This window comes from Cherax quadricarinatus, chromosome 85 (genome assembly GCF_038502225.1).
Source record: "Cherax quadricarinatus isolate ZL_2023a chromosome 85, ASM3850222v1, whole genome shotgun sequence".
Lineage (NCBI taxonomy): Eukaryota > Metazoa > Arthropoda > Malacostraca > Decapoda > Parastacidae > Cherax > Cherax quadricarinatus.
In genome coordinates, this window is record NC_091376.1 from 11,662,408 (window position 1) to 11,676,322 (window position 13,915).

The 13,915-nt window shown below is 37.6% G+C and overlaps 1 protein-coding gene across 1 annotated transcript; it reads right to left on the reverse strand.

Annotated features, from left to right (window-relative positions):
- Positions 1 to 1,710: 1,710 nt before the first annotated feature.
- CCT3 (chaperonin containing TCP1 subunit 3) lies at positions 1,711 to 13,711 on the reverse strand. The gene is made up of 10 exons (XM_053797744.2): positions 13,610 to 13,711; positions 12,794 to 12,855; positions 11,247 to 11,423; positions 8,240 to 8,394; positions 7,488 to 7,674; positions 6,475 to 6,663; positions 5,762 to 6,025; positions 3,992 to 4,264; positions 3,572 to 3,766; positions 1,711 to 2,151 (listed from the first exon to the last, which is right to left on the reverse strand). Exons 1-10 carry the CDS (start codon positions 13,644 to 13,646, stop codon positions 2,047 to 2,049), a joined length of 1,644 nt encoding a protein of 547 aa, XP_053653719.1. The 5' UTR covers positions 13,647 to 13,711; the 3' UTR covers positions 1,711 to 2,046.
- Positions 13,712 to 13,915: the final 204 nt, after the last annotated feature.

The following is a 13,915-nucleotide window of genomic DNA, read 5'->3' on the forward strand; positions in this document are numbered from 1 at the left end:
CAGATCTCAAAGTTTAGCTTAGATAAGACTAATGTTAAATAATAGAAGTATAGGTTCCTGAAATAGCACAAGATGGCGTAACTATCTTGGACAAATTAAAGTTTGCTAAGGCACCCAGTTCATTTCTGAAGCAACGTGGTATTTCCACGACACTGTAATCTGAATCGCTGTATGTCCGTGATTCAATCCCCAGCCGGGTGGAAACACTGGGCATGTTTCCTTACACCTGTTCACCTAGCAGTAAGTGGGTACCTGGGTGCTTGTGGCATCCTGGAGGACAAGACTGAAGGACCACAATGGAGATACAACAGTCTTTGATGACACACTGACTTTCTTGGGTTATTCTGGGTGCTTAACACTTTCAGTTAAAAATCCGAACAAATCTTATCTTATATTAACTGGCCTAACACATTTACAGCGTGGCGAGCTGGAATTTGAGAACCATTACAGGGCTAGGAGGGAATGGTGCATGACTGTGTCGTATGAAAGTCACAAAACGACTTTCATACGACTTGTTGGGATCACACAGCACCTTGGGAATGGAATGTAATCAGGTTTGATCAGAGGAAAGGGAAGGCTGCTCCAATTCCTTGGAGCCCAAGACTTGTGGTTTCCAGGAGTCATCTCCCTCCCCCTTTAAAGAGAACCTAAAAAACACATTGGGCCCACTGGAAAAACCACTTATCTTCACCATCGTTATTACGTTAGTGTACCTTCATTAAATTTTTCACTGACCTTGACTGCTGCAGACCACACATGGACACTTATTACCTCAATAAAATTATAATTAAAAGCATGGGGAGCGCTAAACCCGTATTATTATTATTACAATTATGGGGGAGCACATGTGGAGGGGATGGAAGGCATTTAGACTCGATTCAGGGGACTGGAGCACAGATCCAGTTCCCTAGATCAGGAGCCCCTCACCAGTGTGAAGGAACCTCCCTTAAGAGGTCTTATCAATGAAATGTATGTACACTACACTTGTAATTACAGTTAACCTTTGAACAATAATGTATAATGTCTGACTGCAACATACATACAAAAATAAACAAATCTTTCTTGGTACATTACTATTTTTAGTTACTATTTGATCCTATGAATTATTATAATGAAAATAGGCACTAAACTGACAAGGTTCATACAGCTCAATCCTACAAAGCAGAGGTGTATTTTAATCAGGGGAAGTGATAAATTCACAGGGATCATACAGTGCCTGGGAATGAGGCATTCTGGCATAGTTCCTTGGATCAAGAGCCTCTCAGCAGCATCAAGGCACCTCCCTGGAGAAGTTTATAATACTGAAGAACTTTTTCTGCCTCCATACGCACCCTGTAACCTGAAACGTGATGTCAGCACACTTCTGGCAATACAGCAACTGGTAGATTTCTCTCTGGGTTACTCGGCCTTGGCAGTGACCCATAGTGTTAAAAAAAAATATATTGGCCATTTTAGGCTACATTATACTCAAAGGGCATATTAGTACAACCAGAACTAAGCGTTAAACCCACAAGTATCATATGACAAAGGGAATAGAGGTGCAAGGTCAAAAGATATTGGAAAAAAAAAAAATTATTAAACCACCCACTCTACATTTAACTTTTGCATACTTCGCTTTTATCTTTACATTTAATGTTTTTCACATGTACGTTCCACATATGCTATAGCAATAATGTATAAATACAAGGATGGTTTGAAGAGAAACATTCCTTAATAATAGCTTTTTATTTTTTACATTATATTTTTATAGTTTCTTAACATATGAAATGGTGCAGCTGACCTCAGTATGTTATGTACTAGTACAAGCTTTGAGAGCAGTTTAATGTTTTCTATTTAAATTGTCATTAGTGTAACTTATGAGTGAGCTAAGTAGTTGATCTTAATTACAAGAGTTATCCAAGCAGCAATATTCTCAACCAAAAATTTATTTTCATTCTGATTTGAATGATGGAAAAAAATCAGAGCTTAGCAAGTAAAATATTCAGTCACAACCAAGGTTCAAAGTTAAGAGAATAAATCCGTTCACATTTAATTTCACTGGTTGAATTAATCCATTGGTCCCATGTCTGCTGGCACCCCTCCTGAAGCATCCTCTTTGCTTTTCTTAGAGCCAGATACAATGTCATCAATCCTCAAAAGCATTACTGCAGTCTGTAAGAAACCAAAAGGAATATGAATAAATATATAAAACTGCTAAATATATATTAAATTATTTAGGAAGGGTACAGGACAAAGAGCAAGTAGTTACACTGAAGCATGTAAGTGAATAACACCTGGATACGGGAAAGCAACTATTTGTCACATTAGTGGATGGAGAGGGAGCAATGTGGCTGATGTTGGATATGTATTGAATACATAGTATGTTATTAAAAGCAGTAGAGTAATTTTATGATAGCGAGGCTCAGGTTAGGACGAGTAGGAGAGAAGGGGACCATTTTCCCATAAAAGCAGGCCTCCTGTAAGGATGTGTGATGTCATCACGATTGTTTAATATACAGTATTTAAAATGGGGATGTAAAAGAAGCAAATGCTAGTGATAGGAGAGCCAAGGGAGTAAAGGATGAAATATCTTTTTTAGATTGTAAAGAAAATTACAATCGGTGGTAGATGAGCTCAGGAGGTGCATTAAAAAAGGAAACAAAGTGAATGCAGAAAAGATAGAAATGATAGTAACAAAGTTTAGGCAATGAAAAAGTGAAAATCAGATTGAAAGGAGGAAGCATGAAGGAAGTGAATGTACTTAGATATTTGAGAGTGGATGTGTCGGTAGATAGGTCTACAGAAGATGGTGTACCATAGAGCCTTTACTTATTTTAACAAGGAGGAAGCAGTAAACATAGCACATAATGAATGGCAGGCATTCAGGTATGATCCAAGGAAGAAGAAATCAAAGTATAGATGAAGGGGGAGGGGAAGGATATGTTAAGGTGTTTAGAAAAGGGAATTTATCTACTGAGAAAAAAGGAGGAATATGCAGTACCAGAGTACAGTGATGCTAACTTTTTATATGGATGCAAGACCTGGACTTTAACACTGCAGCAAGGAGGCCAGAGGCAGTGCTGTGATGTTTGAGAGCAATGTGGTGTGAATATTAAGCAAATTACAATGAACATAGCAATCAGATGGTGTGGTGTATGAAAAGGATAATTGAAAGGGTAGAAGGGTTCAGATAGTTTAGTCATTCAGAACAGAACTGAATAGTTTGAACAAGAGGGTGTATAAATGTTGGGTGGATGGTAGTAGTAGTAGTCAGGAAGGGGTAAAAGAGGTTAAGGATGCTAGGGAAAATAAGCATCCAGCAGTCTTGCCCATACTTATATCTAGCAAAAGATAAATGAATAAAGAAATTATTATGTACACATATTTGATGAGGTTAGAGAAAAGAAGGCATGGCATTATCAGACCTCTTAAGCCTCCAAACAGGCTTGGAAATTAAAAATTACGACAAGGTTGTCAGCCCACCTTAAATTACCGTATTCGTGAAAAAACAGTGTTCTGCAATAATCATAGTTTGCCCTACTTCAATACTATAAAGGATCAAGTGAAATATTATAAAATACAATGAGCTTACCTCTACAGATGTCTTGTAAACTTGTAATTTCACTGCAAGAGGCTCCCAGATTTTATGAGCTTTCATGTTGGCAAGTTCCCCCGTTTCTCCATCTACACCCCATGATGTTTCACCACTTACATGTTTTGCTCGCAAAGCTGTCAGCAACCTGATAATATTGGCTCCACAGTTCTGAGCCAATGTGCGTGGAACTACCTGTAAAATAAAAGGAATCCTGTGGTCACTAGACATTACTGACCTAGATATAGTTTGAAAGGTGATCAAAGAGGGTACATTATCTCATCTACAATTTTATATACAATACATACCAAAACATAAAAGTTTCTATGAAATCTTTAAGGCCTATTTTCCAATTTTTTCCAAATACCAAAGCTCTCCTACCAATAATATATTTAACAAATAATGTCAGTTTGTTATTACCTCTAAAGCCTGGGCAAGTGCAGTATAAGGCCATTGTTTTACACCTGACACAGATTTGGCTTTCTCCTGTAGAATCTGCGATACAGCCATTTCCACAGCTCCTCCACCAGGTACCAAGAATGGTTCTAATACGAGGTTTCGAGCCACACCGAGGGCATCATGCAAGTTGCGTTCAACTTCATTAAGGATATCCTTACTAGGGCCTCGGAGGAGAAGGGTACATGCTTTTGGATCTTTACATTCTGTGATGAATGTGAAATACTCATCACCAATCTGTTGTGAGAAATTTATAAATTTAGGAACACATGCACAGATGAAGTTCTACCAACAGAAAGCACACACTATAATTAAGGTTTAATCAGCATAAATCATCTTTTTACCATTTATAAAATTAGCAAAGGAAGCTTACACAACCATCACTTACTAAGGAATTATCTGGACAATATAAAAATTACTGCAAAGTGACTGACCCACCAAACACCTGGGACATAAGGACCTTAGAGATATTTTAAGTCTTGGGGAAAAGTCTGTGCTGTTTCTTGGGACCCATTAAAGTATTCAACTTCGACCTTATTTATTTAGTACTAGTTTTAAAACACTTTTACTATTACATTTTGTTAAATCACTAAATCTTAAATTTAGCTTTGCCAGTAAAGAAAAAAGTACAAGGTATTTTAATACAACTATTAACACTGTCTTGGAACTACTGTGTACCAGGAAATAACTGACAAATTTAGATTATTTTAGTAAAGGATTAGTTTCAATAACACATACATAAATAACCCATATAGAAAACGAACTTATGACGGCATTTCAGTCCAACTTGGACTATTAACTAGTCACACAAATGTGAAGGGAAGGGAGCTAGAATATATACAAGAGAGTGGGGGACAGGAGAGGTAGCACTGGAGAAAGGAATATACGTAATTAGAGTTGTTGTAGTAGTAGCATTGGTAGATAGTGGTGATGTTGGAACAGTGAAGAAGTTATAAATACGAAAGTAGCAGTGGTAGTGAAAAAAGGGGCAGAAAGTGGAGTGTTAGTGAAGAAATACTAAAAGTAATAGTGGAGGTAGTCTATAGAAACAAGAGAACAGAAGAACACTGCAGGGAAGCTAATGGCCCATAGGGCCATTAACTTCCCTGCAGGAGGAGAAACAGAGGAGGAAGAGATACAGATCAGGTCAAGTTATGAGTGTTTTGAAGTTTGGAGCATTTGACAAAGTAATGAGAGAGGAATGGGAAAGAAAGGACCAAGATTCATATTGGGAATATTGTGTATAATGCTTCAACAAGATGGTGTCTGAAGGTTAGAAGGGTAGGCACGGCTAACAAGATATATTTTGTTGAAACACTATTGAAAATAAGTACAACCAACATCATATTACAGCTGTCCAGAATGGTTTATAAAAAATGTTAAGAGCCTATGACATTTAATATGGAGCCTGGATTATTCTCTCTCATGTAAGGTATTCTAATAATACTATTGATTGGTTAAAACAGGAATTTTGTGTGCAAGTTAATCAGTGACTGAACTGATGAAGGAACCAACTTGCAGATTAGTACTGATTGTAACATGTGACTGAGGCATCACAATATAACATGGAATTTATTTATTTTCTATTGTAGTCAAAGTGTATATACAAGGATGTCACTTGTTTCCCACAATTTTATTACAAATTTTATTTTAAGATATTGTACATGATTCATTCTCTAGCTGTCTTTCCAGAAGTGTATAATCATCACAATTTCAAGTAAGGTGCCAACTTACCTTCTTTATCTCAAATAGTCCTGCTCCAGTACCCACATCCTCCTCTTTCAATTCCTCTGTACGGTTAGCGATGGTTGCCCCACAAGCACGGGCAATTCTGTTATTGTCAGACTTCTTAACACGCCTAATGCAGGTAATACCAGCTTTCACAAGGTAATGCTGAGCCAAGTCAGAAACACCTTTTTCAGTGATGACAACATCAGGTTTTAAGGCAATCAAATCCACACACAGGGATTTGACATGCTCTTCTTCAATTTCCAGCATCTGCAAAAATTTGAAAACATGAGCTATATTAATATTTGCATATGTGGCTTTTTTTTTTTGAAGTAGCAATCTATAGAATTTCAGTGGGATACAGTCGATGTGCTGAAAGAAAGATGTACAGAATTATTTACTGTGCTTTCCATAATGAATAACAGAAAAGAATTAGCAGCAATAATAGATATCAGAATTTTAGAAAAGATACTAAATAAAATGTGGTTGAACTTCTCAAACTTATCAGAATTACTCAGCATGCAGTGCCCCAGAATCCTTAAAAACATTAAATTAATATGACAAACATGAGTTAGGGACACATGAAGTAATCATTTAACAGGTTGCATGGAAAACAACAAAGACAAGAGGTGGAAGTGAGGTAAGGCAGGGAGGGAAAAAATATAAGATGCAAAACCATAAAAAGTAATTTTTCCTAGAAGAAACCAGAAAATCCATACCTTTGTGAAGTCAGTCTCTGTGGAAAGCTCCACACTGGTTTGAGATTCTCCTTTCTTGTACTCGAGGGGACAATCAAGAAGAATAATACGTGGGTTTTCAATACGGCGCCTCATTTTCTGATGGGTTACATCTTTATTTACCATGATACCCTTCAAAACTTGGCAATCCTCAATACGTCCTCCAGGAATCTGGAAATGATTAAAAGATCATCATACAGTCAATGACTTAATAAGCAAGAAAAATAATAATTCTCCCTTTAAAATTACAATACAGTAGGACCCCCATATCTGCAGGGGATACATTCCCAGGACATGCTGCAGACAGTAGCAAACCCTACACACAAGTCCTATACATACTTATTATAAAGTTTAATGATAAATTATGCACAATAAGTGGAGAATTATCCCTTATTCACTGATGGGAAACCACTTCATGGCTTCTCCAAGGCTTTGAAAAACTGCCAGTTTTTATACTTTTGTACTTTGGGGCAATTATTATGCAAAATTAAGAAGTATTTTTAGGCCACAGTAAACGATGGATATTTGAAACCAAAAATACCGAATCAGTGGATACAGGGGTTCTACTGTATATTAATACACTACTGCATTTTGATTAAGCAAACAGTGACCTCCGACAAACATCACTTAAGTTATTTCTTTTTAAAAATTAAACTTTACCTTGTAGTCTTTTGATATAAACCTTGCCATAATTGAAATGACTACCTCAGAGCAGGCATTCTTCATTCATTCAAAAAGTATTACCCGACTTTTTAGTTTAGCCTTTCACACGAGAAGTTAATCCCTGTCAATCTCCTTTCAACAAACCGGCTGTATCCCGAGGCAGGGTGGCCCAAAAAGAAAAACAAAAGTTTCTCTTTTAAACTTTAATAATGTATACAGGAGAAGGGGTTACTAGCCCCTTGCTCCCGGCATGTTAACTGCCTCTTATGACATGCATGACTTACGGAGGAAGAATTCCGTTCCACTTCCCCATGAAGAAATAATTAACTTGCCTTCTCAATTCTTGCCCATTTTTTAATATCAATTTCCTTACGACCTCCTTCATCAGTGGTAACAGTCTTGACAGCTTGGAGAGCAATAGAGCATGCCAAGTCTGCATACTGACCCATGAACTTTGTGCCTATGCATGATTTTATAACATCAATTGTCTGTTCCTCACTGTTGATATCAACTGGTATACTGGAAGTTGCAAAGAAAAAATAAAATGTTAAATAAATTTCATTTAAAAGACAAGGCAAATGCATAAGAATTTTGAAAACAAGCACCAGACTGGTCCAAGCTGTAAGAGTAGAAAACTCTCAAAACAATTTTAAGGTATATCAAAAGTACATTTAACATTAAATAACTTCAGTGATGAGAAAAAGACCAATTTTATAGAGTAATAGAGCCATATCAACTAGACAAATGGTTTCTGAGAAAAACAAGTACAAGATAGTTAGCAACCAAACTAAAACTAAAATTAAAATAAGCTGGGGGACAGTGAGACAAACATTTGTAAACTTTTTACATACTAACACTGAAGGAGTAATTTAAAAAGGCTAGAGCAAAGAGACAGTATACATAAACTTGATATTGTCAGTCTAACTGAAGCTGAAATGGAAAACCAAACCATTCAAGTCCCAGAAATGCTTTTTATAATGGCAAAACTCCAAACTAAAAAAATTATGGTAGTTAATGTATAAAAATAGTTAAACTGGGTTTTCATTTTGCAAACCCCAAAGAAAAAAAATGCATTACTGTTTACCTAAGATTATTTTTAAGTGCTGAAATGGCATCATCAAGAGCTTGTCTGTATGCCTGGATGATGACCACAGGATGCATCTTTTGTTCTAGAAATTGTTCAGCCACGGCCAGCATTTCTCCAGCGAGGATCACTACACTTGTAGTACCATCTCCAACCTGTTTCAATACACTTGTGTATATAAACATATTGCACAGTACAGATTTTAAACTAAAACAACCTCAATGTTTTAATTTTACCAGAAATGAATACCATTCAACTTGGTTGAATATCCCAGTAAAACCATACGAAATATTGTTACCTGAATATCAGAAATGAATACACAAAATTTTGAGCATTTAATATAAGCACAGTACACAATTACCAATAAAAGGCCAGATTTAAATGCCATAATATCAATGCAAGGGATCATAGTGATTGATAATCGAGTAAAAGGTGGCAGAAAATGGAAACATTGTATTTACTACAGTGGACCCCGCCTTATGATATTAATCCGCTCCCGAGAGCTCATCGTAAGCCGAAATTATCCTAAGGCGAATTAATTTTCCCCATAAGAAATAATGGAAATCAAATTAATCCGTTCCTGACACCCCAAAGTATGAAATTTTTTTTTTACCACATTAAATATTAATTTTAATACACACAAACTGAAGAAGGCATGCACAATTACTACTCTACTAAGAATAGAATACATGACACTTACCTTTATTGAAGATCTGGTGATGACTGATGGGATGGGAGGAGGGGAGAGAGTGGAAGTTGTTATTGTTTAGAAGAGGAATCCCCTTCCATTAGGACTTGAGGTAGCAAGTCCTTTTCCAGGGTTACTTCCCTTCTTCTTTTAATGCCACTAGGACCAGCTTGAGAGTCACTGGACCTCTGTCGCACAACAAACCTGTCCATAGAGGTCTGTACCTCCTGTTCCTTTAAGACCTTCCCAAAATAGGCCATAACAGTGTCATTGTAATAGTCACCAGCACGGCTTGCAGAAGCCGTGTCAGGGTGATTTTCATCCGCAAAGGTTTGCAGTTCAACCCACTTTGCACATGTTTCCTTAATCTTTGAAGTAGGCAACTTCCTCAATTTCTCTCTCCCCTCCTCTGAAGCAGTTTCCTCAGGTCTGGCCTCCTGCTGTTGAAGATGATCTTGCAGCTCTTCAGTGGTTAGTTTTTCATTGTCCTCCTCCACCAACTCTTCCACATCCTCCCCACTAACCTCCAACCCCTTGGACTTTTCCAATGCCACAATAGATTCCACAACTGGCATAGGCTCCTGAGGGTTAGCCCCAAACCCTTCAAAATCCCTTTCTTCTACACATTGTGGCCACAGTTTCTTCCAAGCAGAGTTCAAGGTCCTCTTAGTCACTCCCTCCCAACCCTTACCTATAAGGATTACACCAGTGAGGATGCTAAAGCAATCTTTCCAAAACTCTCTTAGAGTCAATCAAGTGTCTGAGGTCACTTCAAAACACTTTTGAAACATAGCTTTTGTGTAGAGATTTTTGAAGTTTGAAATGACCTGCTGGTCCATGGGCTGCAGGAGAGGAGTGGTATTAGGAGGCAAAAACTTGACCTTAATGAAGCTCATGTCCCTAGAAAGTCACTCTGCCAAGTCTGAAGGATGACCAGGAGATTTGTCTAATGCCAGGAGACACTTAAGGTCCAATTTATTTTCCATTAGGTAATTTTTCACAGTGGGGGCAAATGCATGGTGTAACCAGTCATAGAAAAGGTCCCTAGTGACCCATGCCTTACTGTTTGCCCTCCACATCACACACAAATTAGCCTTGACATTGTTTTGCCTGAACGCTCTGGGAGTTTCAGAGTGATACACCAATAAAGGCTTCACTTTGCAATCACCACTAGCATTAGCACACATCAGAAGAGTAAACCTGTCTTTCATAGGCTTATGTCCTGGGAGTGCCTTTTCCTCCTGAGTAATGTAGGTCCTGCTTGGCATTTTCTTCCAAAACAGGCCTGTTTCATCGCAATTAAACACTTGTTCAGGTTGCTATTCTTCACTGTCTATGTAATCCTTGAATTCCTTCACATATTTTTCAGCCGCTTTTTGGTCCGAACTGGCAGCCTCACCATGCCTTATCACACTATGTATGCCACTACGATTCTTAAATCTCTCAAACCAACCTTTGCTGGCCTTAAATTCACTCACATCACCACTAGTTGCAGGCATTTTTCTAATTAAATCCTCATGCAACTTCCTAGCCTTTTCACATATGATCGCTTGAGAGATGCTATCTGTTTTTCGTTTATCCACACCAATAACAGTCTCTCAACATCTTCTATCACTTGCGATCTCTGTTTCGAAAACAAACTTGCACCTTTTGCAAGAACAACTTCCTTGATTGCCGTTTTGTTGGCCACGATAGTAGCGATGGTTGATTGGAGTTTGGTATACAACCTGGCCAGCTCCGAGACATGCACTCCACTTTTGTACTTAGCAATTATCTTTCTTCATTTCCATAGTAATTTTCACCTTTTTTCCCCACAGGGTTGGCACTAGAAGCTTTCTTGGGGCCCATGGTGACTTATTTTGCAGCTACAATCACTAAAAACACTGATAATGTGAAATGTGCTGAATGTATGCGTGGATGCAACCGCACTGGCTGGCTTGTAAACACTGGCACGCACGGGGCAGCTGAGGCCATGTGTGGGACGCGTCCTGGACGAATCACGGAGGCGAGTTTTTTTGCGTGAGGCAAGGCAAAATTTTTGAGTTAAAATGTATCGTATGGTGGATTTAACGTAACGCGATGCCATCGTAAGGTGGGGGTCCACTGTATATGTTCTACAGAAATGTCTATTATTGTTAAGATAATGACAAAACAATGTCATTATATGAATTTAAAGGACAAGCAACAATACTGGACACCTCTCCCTTATTAGCACATTAGTTTTAGAATACAAATAATTTGATTAACTTTCCATCTATTTTATCTATAATTCTGTAGTCTGCCAGGGCATTTAAACTCATTAAAAAAAGAAATACAAACCTCTTCATCTTGAGTACGTGCAATTTCAATCATATGCTTGGCAGCTGGATGTTGGACCGTGATTTCTCGCAAAATGGCATTTCCATCGTTAGTCATTACAATGCCACCCATGGGATCCATCAACATCTTCAACATCGACCGTGGTCCAAGACACGTACGAATAACATCGGCTATCATCTGAAAAGAAATTAAAATTTCTTCTCCATATACAAGCCAAGATGGTTCTGTAGTCACTACCCTTCAAGCCCAATCTCTCACTAAAACCTTTGTACATACAGTACATGTATATATATATGATGCAGTATTGGGATAATTATATTTACAATAAATATACACAAAAAAATCTAGAAGACACATCACGTGCATCAAAAAATATTTTCATATAGGCATTGATGTGGAATATTTTATTAATATGCAAAAGCACAGTGGAGAGTGCTACACATGACAGCAAGTTATCTCAGCCAGTGGTAAATGAAGATCAATTCTTATACTACCAACTGTACAGTACTTCCCACCTCCAATTCACCAGTTCCCTGAATCTCCTCATAAATAACCTTTCTCAAACTTTAACAGGAAGTCAATCCATAAAAACCACTTTTCTTCACTTAACAATATGTGGTTGCAGGGGTTGAGTTCTAGCTTCTGGTTTGGCCTCTCAACTTCCTGCTTGCCAGATTCATCCCCTCCTAGCTTTGTGGGTACTATTGTACCTGCTCTTAAAACTTTGTATGAAGCCCCTAGCACTCAAAAACTCTCTTTACCTCTACCTCTTACATTTCCTGGGACAACCCCCCCCCCCCCCAAGTCTCCTAAACCATCTCAACCTTTCCTCTGACTTGAAGTTTTTTGTAACCCCAAATCATCTTCTAATCTCCACACTAATTACTCTCAAAAAGTAACAGGTATCAAGTCAATAAGTCAGCACTGTACAAGAAGCACTGTGCTGCCATGTGTGTCATGGACATTTACTCTAAAAAAAATACAATACTACAAGCTTATTTCAACATGATACATTATTTACACAGAAATGGGCAACACTGGAGAGCACGTTGCAAGCCCATCATTATGCAGAGCATTTCGGGTAGCAAACACTATTGCTGCATTGCATAAACCAAGCAACACAAAACAAGTTGTCTGGACCCTAGATTTTCACCTGACATTCTTACAATATATTTGAGGAGATTACTAGTTAGGTAAGGCTGGTTATTTCACTCACATTATAAAAATATGGGATGCCATTAATCAAGTTGACATAGATGTATCAACACAACAAAATAATCAGGAAAAAATATATACAAGAAATTCATAGTGATTAAGGTAGAAAAAATTAGTGCCTGAAATATACCAAATGCTAATGGCTTTCTTTTGTGTCTAACAATATTTTATTACACATAAACTGCCCGTATACTGCAGAGAAGAAATAAATTTATTGTAATATCTTGACAACACATTTTTAACTGACAGTTCATAGAGGGGCAATTTTTATCCATCCAGTGCATAAAAGATGCCCGGGAGGTGAGAGTAATGTGAAGAACATTAATATTTACCTTGCCAGCACTGATGTTCTGTAGCTGAACTTTACGTCCACTTTCACGTTTAGTGTTCTGATCTGCAAGACAAATATTATTTGTAGTAGTATTATAATCAGGGGGAAGAAATAGTTTACTATACAGTACTTACACGAGGTGTAAGTATATAAAAATATTTAGGTACAGGTACATATAAGTACAATTATCATGCATAGTTCAACAAATGTGTTAATTACTCAGAAGAACCAAAAAAAAAAAATCAGCGAGACTTTTTTCCATTAGAGTCTTTGAGGTGGTAAACCCAAGTGGGTAACTCACCAGTGCTGGTGACTTGATCCTCCAACTATTAATTGTGACACATCATGTTACTGTCACCCAGGATGCAAGTGCTAAACCCTCAGGGGTTAATGTATGAGGGATGTTAGGTAATTAGGTTTGATCCAAGGGTCAGGAGCTCGTGACTGGCTCAAGGCATCTCCTCCCTACAAGGACTAACATTTTGTCTCACTCAAATTTAACCAATATAATCATTACTATTATAATATTCCCACGGAAGCGTTAAACCCGCAGGGGTAATCGCAACGAAGTAATGAAAGGGTAATTAAATATTATCCAAGGTGTTGGTGGCTCTGATACCTTTGATCAAGAGCCCTTCACCAGAAAGGTATCTCCAATTATGTAAATATATAAAAAAAAAATTGATTTGTCAATTAAGTGTAAGAAGGCGGTGCCGAGACAGCTCAATTAAACACCAAATATACGTTATTTTCTAATAATAAACATTACTATAATGCATCAGCGAGTGAGTTTATATGTGTACTGTGAAAAACTTACTGAGAACAATGATGGGTTGACCTCCAGCCATCATCATGGTGATATATAAGAGACAGTTGTAACAAGATCAGTAACAACAACACGAGGCTGACCCACCACTCCCTCCCCCCCTCTCCTATATCACTATTTCTTATATATTTTTATTGTTACTGCTATAATTTACGGACTTTAATTTAGCTAAACTAGGTTTGTATAGTGCAGTGTATGTTTTTTTTTTAATTCATAAAGGCGAGGCTTGAGAAGTTTGTAGATATGACTCACTTTTTTGTGTTTGATCTCAACTTGGAATATTCTAGAAGTATCTGG